The sequence below is a fragment of the Danio rerio genome, chromosome 23 (genome assembly GCF_049306965.1).
Source record: "Danio rerio strain Tuebingen ecotype United States chromosome 23, GRCz12tu, whole genome shotgun sequence".
In the NCBI taxonomy this organism is placed as follows: Eukaryota; Metazoa; Chordata; class Actinopteri; order Cypriniformes; family Danionidae; genus Danio; species Danio rerio.
The window spans coordinates 30,342,754-30,364,518 of NC_133198.1; the positions used below are offsets into that span (position 1 = coordinate 30,342,754).

At 36.9% G+C, this 21,765-nt stretch overlaps 1 protein-coding gene across 2 annotated transcripts in view; it reads right to left on the reverse strand.

Annotated features, from left to right (window-relative positions):
• dip2ba (disco-interacting protein 2 homolog Ba) overlaps positions 1–20,740 on the reverse strand; it is an 83,932-nt gene extending 63,192 nt beyond the window's left edge. The window contains exon 1 of one of the 2 annotated variants that reach the window (XM_009296841.4): positions 20,503–20,740. In XM_009296841.4, coding sequence (XP_009295116.1) covers positions 20,503–20,587 — 85 coding nt within the window. In that variant the 5' untranslated portion in view covers positions 20,588–20,740. The remainder of the gene's footprint in view (positions 1–20,502) is intronic. The other variant, NM_212963.1, reaches the window with a different exon arrangement.
• Between the last annotated feature and the right edge of the window lie 1,025 nt (positions 20,741–21,765).

Consider the following 21,765-nt stretch of genomic DNA (forward strand, 5'->3'; position numbering starts at 1 on the left):
GATTGGCTGGGTCATTCTACAGCTTAATTTTCTTTCTCTGAATGCATTTTAGAGTTTTCTTGACTGTGTTTCAGATCATTGTCTTGTTAAAATGTCCACCCTGGTTTCATCTTAGTAATGTTGATGTTGGACTGAAGCAGTAAATGTTAATTTACAATGACGAAGGGCAGAGGGTTGCTGAATAACTAGAGATTTTAGCTGCTGTATGGGCTTTTACTGCCCTTCTACACCTTCCTTTCTTCATGTGTTCAATACTTTTTCCCTGCGTGATTTCATTTTATTATGCATAACATAATTTGTAAACTAATTAGATTTGTTGTCTTTGCATATATGTACTTCTTTGGTTGTTACCAACTTCCATGACTTGTTCAATGTTTATTTTCCCCACTGTATTGTTCGATTTAAAGATGTTTTTCACCATTAAAAGGGTATTCTTGTATGAAGGAAAAATGATGTCAAATATCAGTCATCCACCATCATTTTGTAGCTTTTTAAAAAGGCACCCATTTATGGTATCGGTAGCATTTAAGGGTGCTTTCACACCTAGACTTTTGTTTCGGAACCTGACACATTTCCCCAGTTAGCCAGTTAGTTCATTTGGCATATGTGAATCCAGCAATCGTGCTCAGATCCATGTCAAAACAATCGGTCTGAGATCGCCTGAATGAGGTGGTCTCGGCTCAATTGAAACGGACTCTGGGAGCGGATCGATTGGAGTGAGAAAGTAATATGATCCGAACCTGGCTATATCACAGTGTATTATGGATATGTAATGGGCATATGGCTATATGAAGAGAGAATTGAGCAGGGCGGGATGTCATTCCTACTGGTAAATGTGCATCTCATGTCAAATACGAAAGTTAAAACATGCTTAACTATTACCAAGAGCAGTTTATCCGTTGGGAAAATTGACTGAACAGCAGTCTTTGTTTCTGTTATTTCTCTCTATAATGTAAAACCTTTAATGCATAGGCCAACTGCTACGTATGAGAAAGTCTTACCTTACTTGATTTATATTTGGTGATGATGTCTGTGGGTGTTACCATTTAAAATGAAAGTGCAGCTTTTCGCTTGTAATGTCTTATTGCTCATCTTCAAAAATTTAAATAAGGACGCATGACAGCTGAGCAGGACTCAAATATGCAAAATAAACCCTGAAACTCTGACCAATGTGAGGAGAGTTTACTCGCAAGTGACTTGTTTTAGCTATTTTGGTCCATTTAAAAACTTTGCCGTGTGAAAGCGAACCTCACCAAGAAGAAAGAGTAACATTGTAACAATTTGAATCCCTGTTTCGGAACAAAAGAATCGATTCACAGATGTGAAAGCACCATTAGAAGTGTCAATTTGGCATCAGTATTGGAAAAGACAAACAACACCCAACCAAGCATACTTCGTGATTAAGGGTTCAGCCTCCCTTTACAGAAATATGAGGTATACTTGAAGTGCTTTCACTCTGTATAAAGTGCAGAACAAAATGTATGTGCAAAAATCAAGCAAATGCAACAGGGCTAACGCAGCGAAAACAGGTTCTCACAGTCTGAATGTGTGTGAAACACTTTTCCCTGAAGGGAAGCACAGGCTGGAGGGATAAAAAAACAGGAGTGTCCCGGGTGCTTTGAATAAAAGCTGTAAACAAGGCTGAGGTTTGAAAACGGCAGCAGGCGGAGGACTGGGGGAAAACTTGACTTCTACAATCACTTGTCTACAATTGTTCTGTAAACAGCCTTGTCATGACAAACCAGGACTCACCAAATCAAAATACCTATTTTGGCAGTATCAGCTTGTGACTTATATAGACGCGGGTTCAAAATGTTCACATAGTAGAGCTGCACAATTCTGGCTAAAATGAGAATCACAATTTTTTTTTGCCTAAAATAAAGATCCTGATTTTCTCACGATTCTGTAGCTTTAAAATGAAGGTTAATATGAGTGGGCTATTATTATTGTTATTCTCAAACATGTGGTAAACAGCAATAGGCTTTGTGTAGCTGTACAGTTGGTTAAAATGCTCAATTTTGTAAAGACTTGGAATGATGGATTTGAACAGACTTTAGATTTGTCCTGGTCATTACTGCTGATGATAATTCTGATGTTGAATTATTGTGTTTGAGACATATGCTTACAATCTGTCATTTTCAGCTTAAAATCTGTCACTGACGTGATCATCGTGAAAACAGATGACTGGGTGGGTATTTTTGCATTTCAGCAGGTTTTGGATACTTTTTGGGCTGGAATCAGTCAGCTGCATCTGGCAACACTGTGCGCTTTCAGTTTCATTTTCACTGCTAGTAACGGTTCACTTCCCACACGGCTCCCAAACGATCACTCTGTGCCACAAACTGAATATTATTTACAACTTTATTAGCTATTATTCACAGCATATGCAGGTTCTGTTCACTAAAGTAGACTTTATTAGTTAATTCAGAGGCGTGCGCGCCTGCCCTCTGGTAACAGCTGACGGTCAGCTCACGTCACGTGTGATTTTGCGGTCGCAAATACATTACATGAAGACAGAAATGACATTTTTGAGGTGAATTGTATCTTATAAATACAGCATGTGACTCATTCAACACCATTTGGATGCGTCTACATTGCTGAACAACTTGTGTAAAACAATGTGAAGACTTGTGCAGCCACCATTGCTTCTCTCTTTAACTTGAAAATATGATTGACAATTGTAGAAATGCTGGATTAAGATCGTCTAGGGGGTCGAATCGAGATTGCGATCTTTTTACGATTAATTGTGCAGCTCTATCACATAGTAATTTAGTTTAACATCCAGTTTCCATCTTTGCTATGCTATTTAAATGTGCCATTTGCTATTTTAATTTGTCTTTTACAATTAAAAGACTACCGTTCCTTTCTGTAGGGAAAATGTCCTTTGTAATGATTGGCTAACCTATGGGAATTCATTTTACTCGCAGTGTTGCTCATAAGGGCATGTTGCTGGATACTAAATATGAGGTTGTGTGCACAAGTGTAACAATGGAGGTCCAGACAGACTCTGCAGACATTTCATACTGATATTAATAATATTAATATTTGAATTAAATATTCAATGTTCTATTTTATTGCATAATTTAGTCCTGTGAGCTTTCCAATGTCAAATGCTCCATCAAAAAACATTTGAATATGCAATTTTGCTGGTAAAGAATGACTTTAGACATTTTTACAACAAATACACACTTGGCCAAAGTAATACATCCTTGCTAAACAATTAAATTAAATAAAAATAAAAAAAAAGAAATGACCTTATTAGTACCATGAAATTTCAAGTAACTAAGGAAATATAGTCATTATAAAAGATGACCACATCCTGTTCAAGAATGGCTGATAGTGTTGTGAGTTATAAGTGTTCCCTTGGCAGCACATAGCTCCAAAACACCACAATTTCACTTATGAAGTAGTGTGACGCCAGTTCCCCCGTACAAACCTGGGTTTACAAAGTGCCAGTAAAGAAAGTTACAAGCAAAGCCTCATGGTATTTAATGAAGGCATGTTAATAATTCAGGCTCAGCACCCTGTAAGACCAATGCAACATTAACTATTCACAGCCAGTTCCTTATACATTCCATGCTGAGGGAGCAGACCCAGTGGGCCCAGTACCAGGAGAAGTGGCTCTGGGCTTTTGTTTGAGGGAAAGGGAATCTGTGTGAAGCCTGGCCATCTGATCGTATCCCATCTGTCCAAGCTTAGCGTACAGAATAAATATGATGATCCCACAAAAGAAAGCACTTAGTGTTTGGTGATAAAAGGTGAAGATTGACATGAACTCTGTAGCACCTGGTCACACTTGGTGGCACCCGAAATCATACTTTCCCTGGATAGAGAATTATGAGAGGGCGGCTACATCCATCAAATTTTGTACCAGCTCTACCTTTTGACACAAATCAGTCAGGCAGTCAAGACTACTGGCAGACCCCAAGTGAAGCTCAAGCTCTGGTCATGTATTTATGACATTTATTGTTACATATAGGGTTGGGTACCGAAACCCAGTGCCATAATAGCACCAGTACTTTTGTAACCTGTATGTACTGGATAAAATCAGCGTGTGAATTTTGGTGCCTAATTTTGGTGCTACTGGTGCTGCAAGACATAAGAAGCATTAAGAAGCGTTTTTTGCTATTTCTGCAGAGAATTTTGATACAAAATAGGCGAATTTTTGTGGAATTATTTTGGGAGTATACAGCGGAGTATCATAACTAAAACCATAATATATTATATAAAAAGTAATATATTACTGAATAAAAACTGAATAAATTCAGATTTATGCATTTACTCAAGTAAATAAACAGAATTAATAATGGGCGAAAAATCTGCAGAAATATGCGGAATTCTGCGGAAAATCTGTGGAATTCTGCGCGTGCAGATTCCGTGTGGGCCTACATATGACTTAAATTTGACTTGTTCAACATTTCAAATATAATTCTCTACCATACAATACCTAAGAGCTTAAAATATTATTGAGGAGGGAAAAAACAACAACACAAAAAACTATAGAAAAATGAATAAATAAACAAACAAATAAATAAATAAATAAATATATTGAATAAAAACAGGGCAATGTGGTGGCTCAATGGGTAGCACAATTGCCTCATATCAAGGCTTCTGGTTCAAGCCTCAGCTGGGTCAGTTGGCATTTCTGTGTGGAGTTTGCATGTTCTCCCCCTGTTCGCCTGGGTTTCCTCCAGGTGCTCCGGTTTCCCCCACAAGTCCAAAGACATGTGGTATAAGTAAATTGGGTAAGCTAAATTGGCCGTAGTGTGAGTATGTATGGGTGTTTCCCAGTGATGGGTTGCAGCTGGAAGGATATCCACTGCGTTAAACGTGCTGGATAAGTTGGCTGCTCATTCCACTGTGGCGACCCCTGATTATTAAAGGGACTAAGCCGAAAAGAAATGAATGAATGAACAAATGATTAAATACAGCAGGGTAAAGAACAACATAAGGGTGGTCCTGCATGGTTACATTTACAATAATATATTAGAGCTGTGCCAATAAAACAATATCGGTATTTATTGACTGAACACCATGTTTTTTTTTTTGTTGTTTTTTTTTTTAAAGAGTTTAGTATATGAAGTTGTTATAATTTGGACTTCACTACCATTTACAAACCTTCTCCTCTGCCTTTGTGAGAAAGTAAAATGTTTCCAGCACTATTCAGAATCTCAACAGAAAATACACAGAGCCCAGTAATTTCCACAATGTGAAATCTAGTGATAAAAAATGGAAATGAATGAATAAAACTAAATAGTGCTGTACACCTTCACATTTTGAGCATCTACATGTTCCTTGTCTTGCTGTGGATGAATGGCAGTTTTTGTTTACAACACATATACAGAAGAACATGTGACACTCATTGTGTTTTCAGTGTTTGCCGTCTCACTATTTGAGGACATGAACACATGCATCACATCTTCAAAGCTGATCCGCTTCAGAATCATTTGAAGAATTTATGTCAGAAAAACTTTTTCTGACTCAAAGCATCTAAACAACAGCCCAGTAACTGTAACAGAAGCTTTATTTTAATGATTTGTGTCTTTGTCAATATCGCAAAATAGAGCTGCACAATTAATCGTAAAAAGATTGCGATCTCGATTCGACCACCCTAGACCACAGGTGTCAAACTCAGTTCCAAAAGGGCCGCAGCTCTGCACAGTTTAGTTCCAACCGTAATTAAACACACCTGATCAGACGAATTGAGTCCTTCAGGCTTGTTTGAAACCTACAGGTAAGTGTGTTTGAGCAGGGTTAGAACTAAACAGTGCAGGGCTTCGGCCCTCCAGGAATTGAGTTTGACACCCCTGCCCTAGATGATCTTAATCCAGCATTTCTACAATTCTGCCTTTCATATTTTCAAGTTCAGGAGAGAAGAAAAGGCGGCTGCACAAGGCTTTTCATTGTTTCACATACGTTGCTCAGTGACATGGACACCTTCAAATGATGTTGAATGAGTCACATATTGTATTACTGTAACATACTGTTTTCAGAGAGAGGGCGCGTGCACTCGCTCTACTGAATGATAGACGCGCGCGCGTCTCCTATAGTCAACAGAACCTGCATATGTTGCGAGTAACAGGTAATACAGTTGTAAATAATATTCTGTTTGTGGCACAGAGTGATCGTTTGGGAGCCGCGCGTGAAGTATAAACAAGCACTAGCAGCCAAAATGAAACCGAAAGTGTGCACTTCATTTAAATGATCATATCGCATTTAAGAGTTATGATTACGACAAGCATTTGATATGTTTTTTCTTTCATAGCGAACCCACAGTTGTGCATGAAAATAAATGTTTACAATGTCAGTATAACTACTATAGCCTATATATTGTTGAATATAATCTGATAATGGCAAATGTCTGATTTTGCCAAGCATATATCTCAAACATAAAAATTCATCATCAGAATTATTATAAGTAGAATAGAACTATTTATAGAAACCAGTAGACAACACATAATATTATTATCGATGTTGTGCCATATGTTTGTTTTTACCATACCTTTATTTTACATCTACAGCAGGGCTCGAAATTGCGACCATTTTGGTCGCATATGCGCCCGAAATTTTATCTATGCGACCATAAAATATTTTTGGGAGCATTTCTGCCAGTGCTTAAAATTGTTGTGTGCGACCAGTTTTTACTGCAAAATGTTCACCACATGCGCGGATTCGGGAGACATTCACGCAGAATTCATCTCTAAGCTCTTTGTTTGCACTTAGAACGGGAAACGCAGCGCTGAGGAATGGTTTTAAACAGTTGTCATGTCGTCTTGCTGCAGTAAACAAATCCAAGTCCGTAATGCTTGCCCCGGCTTCGCGCTCTTCTTATTGGCCCACTGCTCTAGCACTGAACGCGAATGATTGGTTAATATCAGCTGTCAATCACTCAGTCAGCGCCTTCTGGCTTCGGATGACAGAGAGCTACTACCGCGGAAAACTAAAGCGCTAAAGATGAGATTGAAGATAACGCGGACAGATTTAGTTTTAGAAACCATCTAGTTACAAATAATGACACATCTTACTAGTGATCATGTGCTGAATGTTAATCCACCATCTACACTTTTCCAAGAGTAGAAGACTTCTGTTGGCTTCAAGTCCGCTATGAAAAGTCTGTGGGATGGAGTTTTCAGGTAACTGTTTGCCACATCTAGCACGAGAGCTTCTGTTTAATCCTTCATATAATTGCCAGATGCTCTCCACCGTGCAAGGGGCAGCTATATGTCAAATTTAACATCACGTACACTATCGCAAACGGGCTTACACTGAGTAAATTAATATCGCTAACTTACTCATGAAAAGACCGGTATGGCTATTAACATGACGTATGCATACAATAAGGTACAATATGTGTCAAAAGCATCAGTGCAATATCAGACAGCACTAGTGAGAACAGCACAGTTAACGTTAAACCGTTAACAGATTCATTCAAGCAGTGCGTGCAGGGCCGGTGAGCGCTCCGTGCTTTGGTCACTCAGTTCTGTTATAAAAATCTATTTTCTTGTGATCACGGGATTTCGTTGAGACATATTTTCCTCACGCACGCATATTTATATTATTATTTTTTTTTGCTTGTCAGTTTGATTAGTGTTGATTTAAAATACAATAAATCTGTTTGTATAAAACTTGTAGTAACGGTGCTCATAATTGGTGTGTGCGACTAAATTTTGGCTGATGCGCCTAACTTTTTAAAGTTAGGAGCACCGGTGCTACCAAGCAAAAAGTTTAATTTCGAGCCCTGTACAGAATCGAGAGAGAATCGTGATCTTTATTTTAAGCAAAAAAAATTGTGATTCTCATTTTAGCCAGAATCGTGCAGCTCTATCGCAAAATAATAATAATAAAATAAATAAATAAATAAATAATAATAATAAAAATCGTGAAAAACTATTTGTTTGAATTAAGTGTCTCATCTTTGTGACTTCAGTGATTGTTAGGATACTCTTTTAAAGCAGGAAGCATTAACAACTTATATCAAAATGTGTATTGTTAATAGTCAATTTGAAAATGAAATAGAGACTGCATTTTAGCCATATCGCCCAGCCCTAACAGATATGTATATTCAAAACTGAAAAAGAGAGGAATTTGAAAATAATAAAACTAAATTTTTAAGAGAAAAACGGTTTCATAGGGGTACCCATGGCATGGGGTATGTATATTTCACCTACTACGTACGCAAGGCATATTTGCACGCAGGAGCAGCTCAGTAAATTTTAAAAACCACATTCAATATCCAGATTAGCTTTTTATAACCTGCATAAGCAACATTAACTCTTAAATAACAACATTTACATTTAGTATACTGCTTATAATGTGTGGACATGGCAACACCGCAAGAGCAGCCTTCCAAGCTAAAACAAAAAACAATGCCTCTGTTGATGGTGTGCGTCATTTTACAGTGTGTGTGTACAAGGCCTTTGTTTTCGAACAGTATATCTGCATTGAAACTTCTATCTAAAAACTAGTTTTACTTGATCTCTCTAGCAAATAAATGCCACTTGCTGTGATACTGATATACGTTACCAAATGTTATGAAATGCATATCATTTTAAGAGTGGCTAAAAAAGCGTCTCAAGTGAAGAAACTTCATTTGCTTGTATAGCAACTATGTGACAAACTTTCCTCTATAAAATGTGTAACAAAGGGTCCTTTACAGAAAAGAGGAACTGTGATGACCTACTCATGTGGTCAGGGTACATCTGCACGCAAATAGTCTCAGCCACAAACACACACAGACTATAGTCAACTGACTGCATTGTCAAGTCAAGTCATATTTATTTGTATAGCACTTTTCACAACCCTTTAGGTTTCAAAGCAGCTTAACAGAAAATCATGTCCTAATGTTTTAAATAAAGAGATTACATGATGCTTCATGTCAGTATGTTTCAGAAAAAAATCGGCTGAGTCATATTCTACCCCAAAGTCAAAAGAAAAAACAAATTTAGCATAAAGAAAACGAGGCCAATTTATAGTAAATCGCCTTATTTCCATGAAATCTAAGCTTAGTTTTCCCCACAAAAACCGTAATGAAAGTGTCAATACAGAACATAAAATAATGGTTTAATATTAAAAGAGCACATTGAAGCATACATCAAGGCCAGTACTAAAACAAATGATGCACATTTAAATTGTAAAATACAAATATTAGGCTACTGAATTTAATATTAAACTATTATTATTGTCATCATCACCACAGTACGGTAGTTAATAATTAACAAAAACAAATGAGCCAACAGAGGATTAACCTTCTATGTGTATCAATTTTTCCTTACTTTTGTCTTTGAAAAGTCACAAAAATGGTCAAGACATATTAAAGGAAGCAATATTCCCCAATCTCACTTATTTATTTGACAGGACACACAAAACAAAAGAAGAAAAAGGGGTCCCTCATGGGAAAAAAGCCATCCCTTAATGGTCAGAGAACAGTTTAACCAGAAGAGCAAATGAGGGGGTTTAGTCCATCTTGGGTCATCCTGTGTCCTAGATTGAAAGCAACTGGCAACAACAACATGCCCCTTTCATCACGATGGCGGAGCTATAAAGCATTGAGTCTCTGTATTGCTGCAGAGAGCCAAGATGCAACCCTCTTCATAACAGCAATCAATACTAACAAACTACACGCATTAGCTGGACATCACAGCTGTCCGCAGAGACCACTAACAATCCTGCATTTGAAAAGAACTTGTCTTTAAGTGACTGGAGTAGTTTAAATAAGCTGGTTTGGCATGGGAGCCATCTATGCTAGATTGTGTTGCAGCCAAGACATAGATATACAACTTGACACTTGCCTTACTTTGAATGCAGAAAAGTTTAACGCTCACTATGCCCACCACATCGAAAAAAGTCCTGCCTTCCGGAGGAAATAGGCACTCGTTTACACTGCACTTTTTGCTCCACAGACTTTCTTTAAATCACATGTTAAAGGTGCTGTATGTAAGTTTTTGACTGTTCTAAAACATATAAGTACCGTAATATATTTGTAAATATTTAAGTAACATGCCAAGTGAACATACTTGTTTATCTGAAAGACAACGCTGATGTCAGTTATTCTGCTTTGAAAATGTGAGTTACGTGCCGGACCGCTGTCTTTGTTTGGTTCTTTTAACCCAGTTGGTTCTTTTGCCTTGATGGAAAACAGTGTATTTCACTCATTCACAGAAAGTCTCTCAAAGCATGAGCTCGTGACCGAAATGCGACCTCCGGCGGACTATAGCAGACTTTGAAATGAGACGCAGACTCAGAGTTCCACATGAGGTTGTTAATTAGCCAATAATACAACTATTACAACCGTAAACATTAGGTGAGCAGGTAACATTATAACCCTATGCCCCAACAAAAGTTGCAATAAGCAATTTGGCTGTTTGCACCAGACAAAACACGACAGAAATTTAAATACAGCCTTTCAGAAGCACAGAATATACACTCACTCACAAAATGGCAAGGTTTATAATCTATTTAATGCATATTAAACCTCTTTGACATTATTAAATCAGGGTTCACGCACATTTTTACTCCAAAAATTCAACAATAATAATTATTAAATAACTTTTTTATGATTTTCCAAGGCTTAAGTTCATATTCATGCCCTAATGTTTCATGCAATGTCTACATATATATGTGATAAAAAAGAAAAACAATGCATGTTCAAATTTATTACAGCATTTCGTAAAACACGCAACAGTCTATTTAGTTTTAATTTGTATTTATAGATATAAAATTGATTTAGACAGTGCTTGCTTACACAACACTAATAATATTAGAGTACGTGATTGGCCAAGGACAGAAAAGAAGTAAAGACAACTAACCTATATTCAAGTATAGATATCTGTTTTCCATAAGTTTTCCAAAACTTTGTGGGTTTTTCTGTTTTTCCAAAACTTTTACAGGCCTGGAAAATACCATGTCAAAATTCCATGACTTTTCCAGGTTTTCCATGACCGTATGAACCCTGTTAAATGTACATGCTAAATCATTGAAATGTGTTGGTTTTGAGTCTAAAGTTCAATTTCAAACGGTTGATTTTATTTTTAAGATCTGAGGTGAACTATCTGCTGCTGCTTTCAGTAGTATGGCAATTAATGTCAAGTAAAATGGCAGTCAAACTCCCATTATTAGCATTTAACACTGAATAAAAGAAATGAGGTGTACCTGAGGTGATCACTGTTGGTTTTCTGTTGTTTAGCTGCAAGAAGTAGAAACGGTTTCTATATCAATTCGAGGTGTTGGTTGGAAAAAAAAACCCTTTTAATATGGAAAATATTCCTTCTATCGCGTGTCGTTGCTTTTAGGGCTGGGCAATATGGCAAAAAATGCAATCTTGATAATTATTTTCCATATTGAACAATAACGGTAAATATATTTCAATATAAAATGTTAATGCTTCCATATTTAAAAGAGTACCCTCACAATGACAGAAGACACAAAAATTACAGGGTCCATTAAATGGCATAACATATTTTCAGCCAATAAATCTTCAGTGGCTGAAAATTCGGTATATCTCTAATATTAGCACACTTTTAGATTCCCATTGTTGCACATTTATGTTGTGTGATTGTCTCTTACAGATTATCATAGTTATTGACACAAATTGTACGGTAATTTGATATAATATCATTTATCGGCCCAGCCTTAGTTGCTTTTACAAGAGAACACGATTTAAATCAGCCTCAATCGTCAGACTCACGCGTGTTGCTCGTCAATTTGGCAACCTAAGCTTGAATTTGCAATACCTAGTTCAACCACTGGGTGTCAAACTTACATTTTGCACGCTTAAAGCCTCAAACTCATGCTACAAGTTTTGCATGTTGAAGCGTTTTAAAGAACAAGGTTGGTGAACTCTGACCTGCAAATATGTATCAAGTGACTGTGAGACCAAAAGAAAATCAAAAAGTGAACTTAGAAAAATGAAGCAATCGCTAATTTAATCAGTTGCATCATCTTGTTTTAACCCTTCCCTTATCACAGTGTCATATGACCGAGTTTTTCATTCTCAAACTCTGTGTTTGGTTTTATTAAGTTCTTGTCACTACTCTTCCTGTGTTTGTAACCGCATCCTCTGGTTACCACGGAAACAGCTGTGATTGGTGTTGTAGAATCTGTACGCAACACGGCATGTTTGTGTTCAGCGAGCAGTTTTTAGGATTCCTTTTATTCATTTAAATAGAGCTTTTAGAAGTGCCTAGAGCTGTTGCAAATATGGCCACTAATAAACAGACTTTCCTTGAAAAGGCCTTTGGTTGAAGGCTAATTTTCCTTTGTACTTGACAAGAACAATAAACTATTTAGAAGAGATTACAGTGCTAATGGTATTCTGACCAACGTCACAAGAAGCTTGAATTTTTGTTTCATTGTTCAAGTCCAATTCCATGTTAAGCTGGTTAGAAGAAAAAACAACAAGTGGCACACATTCAAGAGCAGATTCAGGCTGTGTTCAACTTCCTGCAACACCTTTACATGACTCACCGATGACAGCATTGGTTTTATTACAAGGTGTACAAGAACTACTAGACAAAATTATAATTAGGGGCTCACTTGAATACAGAGATTATCAACGTGTTATTTTCGGGTAGAGTTTTCTTTCTTTCTTTTTTTTAAATCACAATTGTTGAGGAGATGCCTCATTTTGTGAGGCTGTAGGGTATATGCAAACACACACACACACACACACACACACACACACACAAACACACAAACACACAAACACACACACAAACACACAAACACACAAACACTGAGCCTATGTTTCCCCTCTCAAAGCTGCTCATTTGGGACACAAAGGTTTCAGTTGAAAGGCTCAAATGCCAGTTCAGATCAGAACCACCAAAGTCCAGATCAGCTCAATGGTGCTTATTGTTACTATGATCGCTACAATCCTCTAGAATTGGGTCATTATGTAGGAGATAATTTGGACAGACTCTTTTCACTATGTGAAGCCTCAGCGGAGCATGGTAATGGGAAATATCTCTACCCTCCAAGGTCAGAATGTGCCCTTGTGGAAACCACACATGGATCCAGAAATAAAGGATAGACGCAAAATGACATAGCAACAGCCTAAACACTGTTAATAAAGCAGGGTTTCTACAGTTCCAGACCGGTGCATTTACAGGACTCTTCTACGAGCTTTCCAGACAATAATCTTTTAATAAATTTTTTAATTATCACTGGTGCAAAGAGAAGCCAAATACAACATTTATACTTTCTAGTGTACAAATGTTTTTAGTGTACAACAAACAATGGCAGACTCTGCCGATTAATGGGAAGTATAGATTGTTTGCAATCACATGGTTCTGTTGATACACGAAATTCAGATGGAGGACATGAAGTAAAAAACTGTCTGTATTTTTGCTATTTATACCATAATTCAAAGGAGATATAATAGAAAATAACCACATGATATAAGGATCATGCCTAACATATGAAGAGGGCAGAGTTGTCTACTGAACTTACATATATTTGCCTGTCATCAATACAGTATATACTGTTTAAGCTATTACATTCCATGAAAAAAGCTATAGTTAATACTATAGTGTTTAGAGGCATACTAGACAATTACTTGAACTTAACTGTCCTAGTAATTGTACTGTTGCTGTGGTACAACAAAACTGTAGTAATAATCAAATTATTCAATGGGCTTCAGTTTTAATTATACACCATCACAATGCACCACAGTTTACACCAATGTTATTTATAACAGTTTATCAGTTTACTATACGACAGTATTCTGTAGCATTCATTTACAAAGAGTTGTACACATTATACACTTTACTATGTGCTTCAAAAACATTTTATTTTATAAAATTAGTACAACGTTTTCAGATAACAGATGAAAACATACAAAAGTGTGGACGCATAGATAGTCTACATTATATTTATTTATTTTTGTGTGGGGGAATGAACTTAATGAACTTGCAATCAACAAACATTTACCGCTGCTGCACATCTTAATGTTCAGGTTAAGGTTGTTTATTCCACCGAAACACCAGTAAAGTCATGGATTATTGCAAAACAAGACGGAGATTTGATTTCAGTGATTACAGGGCAGGGTACGTTGTTTATATTCTCTTGGATTTTGTATAAGTGTGGTGGTGTTTGTATCTGATTTTTATTTAACACATGAACATTTATACACATAGCTAGGCCTGTATTTAATCTTTATTGTGTTGTCAGACGAACTGCAAATCGCCTTTAAAAAAGTTTGTACACACATTGAAAAAATGTTTATTATATGCTGCCTTCCATTTTTCAGCCAGTCTCTTGAACTTTCTTTCCTTTATGAGTAAAAACTTTTGAAAGTCTATAAAAGCTGTTTGGCATTTCTTACTTTGGCCGATTTAAACAATAATAAACCACATAAAACAGAAATATTTTGATGTTCTGATAGCGATTCCTTTGTAGAAGAATCACTTCCTGCCCTCCATCTGAATTTCAACGACATCATGAGAAAACAACCTACAAGAACTCCCTGAATTTATGTGCGTTAAAGCCAGTAGACCGGTTTTTATCTGAAGAACAGCTTTCCTGGCAAAATTAATAGGATGTGTGAGCTGATATAAAAAAAAATTAGGATAATGCCAAAAAAGGGATTAATACATCTATAGTAAGTTATAGTCTCAGATATACTTCATCCTCCATATGATTTTAATTACCTCCTTTGTTAAAAAACTAAAAAGAACTTTCCTATGACGATATTAGCACACGTTCAGCCTTTTGAATGTTGTGTGAACAAAAGTGTGTGAACAAATAATTAAGTTGCTACAGTTGCTTTTAGGCCAATTTCACAGTTCGGTAAAGTACAGTACAGTACACATTTATATCCATTTCCACTGTCAAACAGTAACATCACTTTTTTGGCACCCTTTCCTAAGGGTACCTATACAACAGTATAGTACCAAAAGGGTGGAGCTAGACTTACTGATGATTACTGGTTTAAAGAGAATCATCACCATCATTTGCAACAAGACAAGGGAAAGACAACACAGGAAGAAAAATCATTTTTAAATACACAGCCGTAACACATCATTGTGATAATACAATGAACCATACTCAAACAAAGCTTGTCATCTAGTGACAACAAGCCCAATTTCAAGGAGCAAGAACACGATCTGTTGAGCGCGCCTCTCGCTTTAACATTTGAAACTTGAGTTTGAGAAAAACGCAACATATAAACAGATCATACAATTTTCTTCTTAGAGGCAACTTTCTGGTATACACCAATCTATTAAGTACTGGCTGTGGAAAACGCAAGCCTAAGTGGGGTAACTGCACTGAACCATACCAATGAGTGGAACTGAGGCATTAATGGTCAACAACATTGCAAATAACTGAAGTTTCTACATTCTACATTCAGCCCCTTTATTAAAACACAAACTTAAATCCGTTAATTAAAACATTACAAGTGAATTCAGGCATCACAATAATTCTAATGTGCAGTACAAATGTACAGTCTTAAATTATCAGTGTTTTTAAAAATTGTAGCTATACCGTTATTTTTAGCATCACATTTCTGACAATCGAGTAGCCTTTGGTCATTCAAATACAACTAATATGGTGCCATAATTAAGATGATTAAAGTGCATGTGCTAAATTAATGTGCATTTGATTGGTCAATCAAAGTGAGTGAATCATTTGAGTCATCCCAAGTGCAAGAAAGCAGGAGAAACAGAGATGGCTCGAGCAGAGGGGAGCGAGGACAGAAGTGTGACAAGCTAGTGGGGAGGTGAGTGTCCGGGGAGAGACGACAGCCGAGACTGGCAGCTGCTAGTTTGGGAGGAGGGGGAGAGGGAGCCGCAACCGCCCTCCAATTGACCAAACACTCCAGATCACTCACCTGCCCCAAAGGCACTAAAACCCTTCCACTAAACACACAGTTGCAAGAGCTTTCATGTTGTTTTCACACAATCTCAAAAGTCACAGGCCTCTAGATCACATGCAGAACATTGGGTTGAAAGGTAGATCACCCCAAAATAAATCTTCTGTCATGATTTATTCACCATCACTGGTGCCATTGTAAAGCCAGTTTTATCTATTCCATTATATTCTTCTCAACTTAGCAAACATTTCATAGTAGGGCTGTTCAAAATATTGTTTCGGAATCAATATCACAATAGTCACTATGGCTGCATGATAATGGAAAAGTCTGATATAGCAACATTTTATTTTTCTGATATATATTGCGATATGAATAGAGTTTCAGGAGGCAGTTTAATAAACGCTCTATTTGACTGTTTTCTGGAGAGTCTAACACAGGGGTCTCAAACTCGCGGCTCGCGGGCCATTTGCGGCCCTCAGTGCAATATTTTGTGGCCCGCGCCGATCGCTGTACTCTGACAGAATCAGCGGAGCGGGGAGAGAGAGCGCTCCCCGCTCCGCTGGTTCTATCCGTACACAGCGCGCTTGTTACTCAATGCGCGTTGTCGCGCGCGTTCTGATCAGCTGTGTTGTCGCCCGCGTACTCAAGAGCGGTGTTATCGCGCGCCTACTGAAGGGCGGGACCGAGGGTGTGTCGCGTCGTGGGGGCACTTTTGATCATTTTAGAAGGGCACTTTCTATGCAAGACTAAAAACGGCATGTGCTCTGCACAGGTTGAGCCCTATGTGTGCACGTGCCTGCCCTGCATCGAGATTGTGTTGATATTATAGGTAGATACAGACTGGTACAGACTGATGTGACTGGAGTGGGGTGGGGGTGTTTTATTTATACATATATACGCCTTTTTTTTAGGTGAGGGAATGGAAGTTTTGAGTGAGTTCCCCCACTTTTTTCCCTAGGACTTCAATAAGTCAAAGTACAGGTCTAGACTTAATGATGATCATCTTCAAGCCATACTGAGGGTCTCAACTGCTTCCGCTCTAAAGCCAAATGTGGTTCAGATTTGTGAGAAGAAGCGCTGTCAAGTCTCTGGCAGCAAGAAGTAGGCAAAAGATGCCATGTTCAGAAGAACTGTTCATAATCTTCACTCAATGTTCTATTAATGTTCAGGACACTTCATGTTCAGAAGAAATAATTAAAACTGGTAATAATGACATTTGAGGACTTTTTTTGTGAAATCCCTTATGCGGCCCAGCCTCACCCAGACTTTGCCTCCTGCGGCCCCCAGGTAAATTGAGTTTGAGACCCCTGGTCTAACAGTATTCCGATACATAAATTGAATATTCAAAATGCCAAAAATGCTTTTCTAAATTGTTTTGTCTTATTTCTAGTCAAAATATCAAAGAATCTTAGACGAGGTAAAAATTTTGTTTAGTTTTCACTGTCTGAAGACACAAATGAAAAATAAGAGGTTTTTGTTTTAAGGAAATTATCTGCCAGTGGAGTAAGTAAAATAAACATGTTATCACTTTGAGATATTTGGGTTAGAAACAAGTCAAAAATTCTAAGAAAGAATTTTTTTTGCTTAAATAAAATTCTGTAGCTCCTGTTCAACATGATTCAGACATTGATTATAATAATATTGCATTTCTGTTGATGTGACTATTGCCGATATGCACATTGCGATATCAATGCTGAAGGGATATATTGTGCAGCCCTAATAGTCACATTACAGGATTTACATATTTTACATTTAACTACTGAACAGCTGTACCTCAATATTGTTACACTTCACACAAAAAACATAAACGCTGTTTATTTGATTTTTATCTTTGTTCTATTGTTTTTATCTGTGCTTTAATTTGTTTATATATATAAAACATTACATTATATATTGATGTACAATTCTTAACAAATTGAGTCTATCATCATCTTGAGAAATTATATTCGTATCGCAAAACATATGGCAGAAAATGGGCCTCATGATGGCTCAGTGGTCTAGTCACCTCACAACAAGAAGGTTGCTGGTCCAAGCCCCGGCTGGATCGGTTGGCATTTCTGTGTGGAGTTTGTATGTTGGTAGTTTTCCTCCGGATGCTCCGGTTTCCTCTACAGTGCATTGGCATGCGGTATCTGTGAATTGAATAAGCTAAACTGGCTGTAGTGTATGAGTAAGTGAGAGTGTATGGGTGTTTCCTACTACTGGGTTGCGTTTGGAAGGACATCTGCAGTGTAAAACATATTCTGGAGTAGTTGCTGGTTCATTCCGCTTTGGCAAACTCTGATAAATAAGGAACTAAGCTGAAGGAAAATGAACGCATGAATATTGTAGAAAAAACTAAATACAACAATGTACGTTTTTTTGCAATACCATGCAGCCCTATATCACAGTGTGGCTGGCTGACAAAAAATGTGGCTCAATGGTCATCAGTAATTATATGGTCATAATTTACAGTGCATCATCATACAGTCATAAAATGTTGTGTTACTCTGGTTACAGTTTCTATGGCTGGTTTTCTTGATAAGATCATCAACAAGCTGTTGGAGAGCGTGGCCCACACACTAAACGTTTCCAGTTGTGTAAGACTATTACTAAGCTGAAAACCGACACATCTCCCCCACATAGCGCTCTCTGACCAAGTGAATGAGTAGAACGGCACTGCCTTTCACAGATGAATGACACGGCGGTGAGAAGATGCTCAAAGATGCATCACGGTGCATGAAACAGCACCGCTGTGATGTCATGAATGCTGAATGAACTTCTAAACTTTGTGAATAGACGGAGATGCCTAATAAATCACAGCAAAATATATACAGTTTAAGACAGAATTATCAGCCCACCTGTTTATTTTTTCCTCCAATTTCTGTTTAACAGAGAGAAAAATTTTCAGCACATTTCTAAACATAATAGTTTTAATAACTCATTTCTAATAACTGATTTATTGTATCTTTGCCATGATGAAAGTAAATAATATTTGACTACATATTTTTCAAGACACTTCTGTACAGCTTAAAGTGACATTTACAGGCTTAACTAGGTTAATTAGGTTAACTAGGCAGGTTAGGGTAATTAGGCAAGTTTTTGTATAATAATAGTTTGTTCTGTAGACTATCAAAAAAATATATAGCTTAAAGGGGCTAATAATATTGACCTTAAAATGTTTTTTAAAAAATTAAAAACTACTTTTATTCCAGCCAAAATAAAACAAATAATACTTTTCTCCAGAAGAAAAAAATATCATCAGACATACTGTGAAAATTTCCTTGCTCTGTTATGCATCATTTGGGAAACATTTAAAAAAGTAAAAAAAGAAAATCAAAGGGGTGCTAATAATTCTGGTTTCAACTAATATATATATATATATATATATATATATATATATATATATATATATATATATATATATATATAGAGAGAGAGAGAGAGAGAGAGAGAGAGAGAGAGAGAGAGAGAGAGAGAGAGAGAGAGAGATATATTGTAATGTGTAAATTAATCAAATGACAACAAAAATATAACAATACATAGAATATAACAATTAAATAGTATTTAAAATATAACAATGTTAAAATATAACAATTTAGATAGAATGATTTTGATCACTCAACAAACCTTTTGCACCACAACGTAAAGAACAGGGTGCCCTTTTCAATAGTATTTTGAAAAATGTTTTGTATTGTTTAACAGTCAAGTGTCAACGTATGTAGGAGGTGTAAAATACAGATATGCACCATAACTATTTATAAACCATTTAAACAAATTTAATGAGCTATTCTAGTTAAAATGTAGTTCGAACAGTGCTAAGTAGTCTATTTTTAAGTGATATTATGGTTCTGTACTGACTGAAAGCTTATTGGAAATAAATCAATCAGTTTACAAGAATTAAAACACTGTCAGTATCACACTGTAACCATCATCATTATTTTATAATGACTAACGACATCTGTGTTTGACAGATGTCTGAGTGCTAAGAGGACCTCAGCAGCAGAAAATAAACCAATGCTGTCAGTGACTTTGCCATTAAATCCCAGACATGAAGTGATGTCCCTTAAACAACGTCTCCGCTATGATAACAAAAGCCATTTTTAACACAATATACAGAAACCCACGTCCAAAACCCACTTGATATGCTTTCCTGACAATCTCTGCCCCACGGTATCGTGTCTAGCTGAACTGTCAAGGGCTCTTTTTCCTTTAAGGTCTGGATCACAGAACAGACAATAGCCTCAGTCCCTTGAGGTGAAACTAACGACCGGATTCAGCAACATTTATCTTCTAGTCCTCATTCACGGTCGACTCGTTCATTTACACGAGTTTAAAAGCATATTTGAGCAAAGAAAAATCACAATTTCCACCGACACACTCAGGCAGTGTCTGAAAAACTAATGAGCTGCCTACCTAGACAGCATGTCTGGGAACTAAGGGCGCGTTCGGAAGCTTTAGAAACTGCATTTTGGGTACCCAGACATTCCATCTCAGTAGGCAGCACACTAGTTTTTGAGACGCGCCCTGTTTTAAAACGAAATTCCTAAAGGAGAAACAGAAGACCTTCAAAACACCAAGACAAAGCAGCAGACAGCCGTCCGTTTGAGCACACATACGAGTCTGTAACAGCGCCAAACAGGCGTGGGATTGAATAATTAGGTTAATGTTATTAGCATTATTAATGGTGAGGTGATAATAACTCCATCTCTTACCTTCAGACAGCTCGAGCTCCAACTCCGCCAACTGCTCTCTAACCTCTTTCGGTAGAGCTGCCAAATCCACACCGCGGTCTGCCATCTTCGCGAAAATACGCTTAAGTTGTTTTAAGTGTGATGAAATGCACTTCGAAAGCCCAAAATCCTCCGGTCAAGGCATAAAGCGTGAATTAAAAGGTGAGTAACAATCCATCCGGAGAACTACTCCTTCCGCCATGCTTGGAGACTCACCAACGGCACTGCGCGGTCACGTGATCGCGTTTACCTCCTGTGTGTGATCAATGACACCCCCAAACACACACACACACACACACACACACACACACACACACACACACACACACACACACACACACACACACACACACACACACACACACACACACACACACACACACACACACACACACACACACACACACACACACACACACAAATGACGCGCATGCGCCCTCTGGCGACAACATGACAAAAAGTTGCGATAATGTTACTGTCTTGAGTGTCGTACGTGTGTACTGGAAAAAGTTAATTACCCTGTTTTTGTCCTGTCTCTAAACCTCATGTAATATCGTTCTGGAATAGCTATGTTAATGATTTGTTATGGCCCAAAATTTGAAAATTACCTTATAAAAAATTTAAAATTGTTAATTTTGAATTGTTCAATAAACAATAATTATTTTTTTAATCCAGTGTTTATGTCACTTAGTGAAGCATTGTAATTTAAAAAAGTTAAATTTTATATTTTATTTTTAATGTTAATTGTTGTCATTCTGTTGTTTGTTTTCATCAGTCTTATTATTTTTTTAAGTGTTTTATTGTTTTGTTTTCATTTTGCACTTGAAAAACAAAAAATATTTTTTTGTTTAGTAGTTTACTAGTTTCTGTTTACTAATATTGATTTAATTAGTCTTTGTCATTTTGAGGTAACAAAAATGTTTAATATGTTTAATAGTTTGTATGAATAGTTTTGTTTATACATATATATTTATTAATTTAAATGTTAAACATTACATTTTATAAAATCACATAATACAATTATATGTATATTATTCCCATGTTTTATGTGTATTTTGTTATATATTATATAGACTGAAATTACATTTTATGTACATTTTATAAATATAGCTTAAATCATTGTTGCATAATAATCATGGTCACACAAATACACTACCTGACAAAAGTCTTGTCGCATATCCAAGTTTTGGGAACAAAAAATAATAACTTGACTTCTAGTTGATCATTTGGTATCAGAAGTGGCTA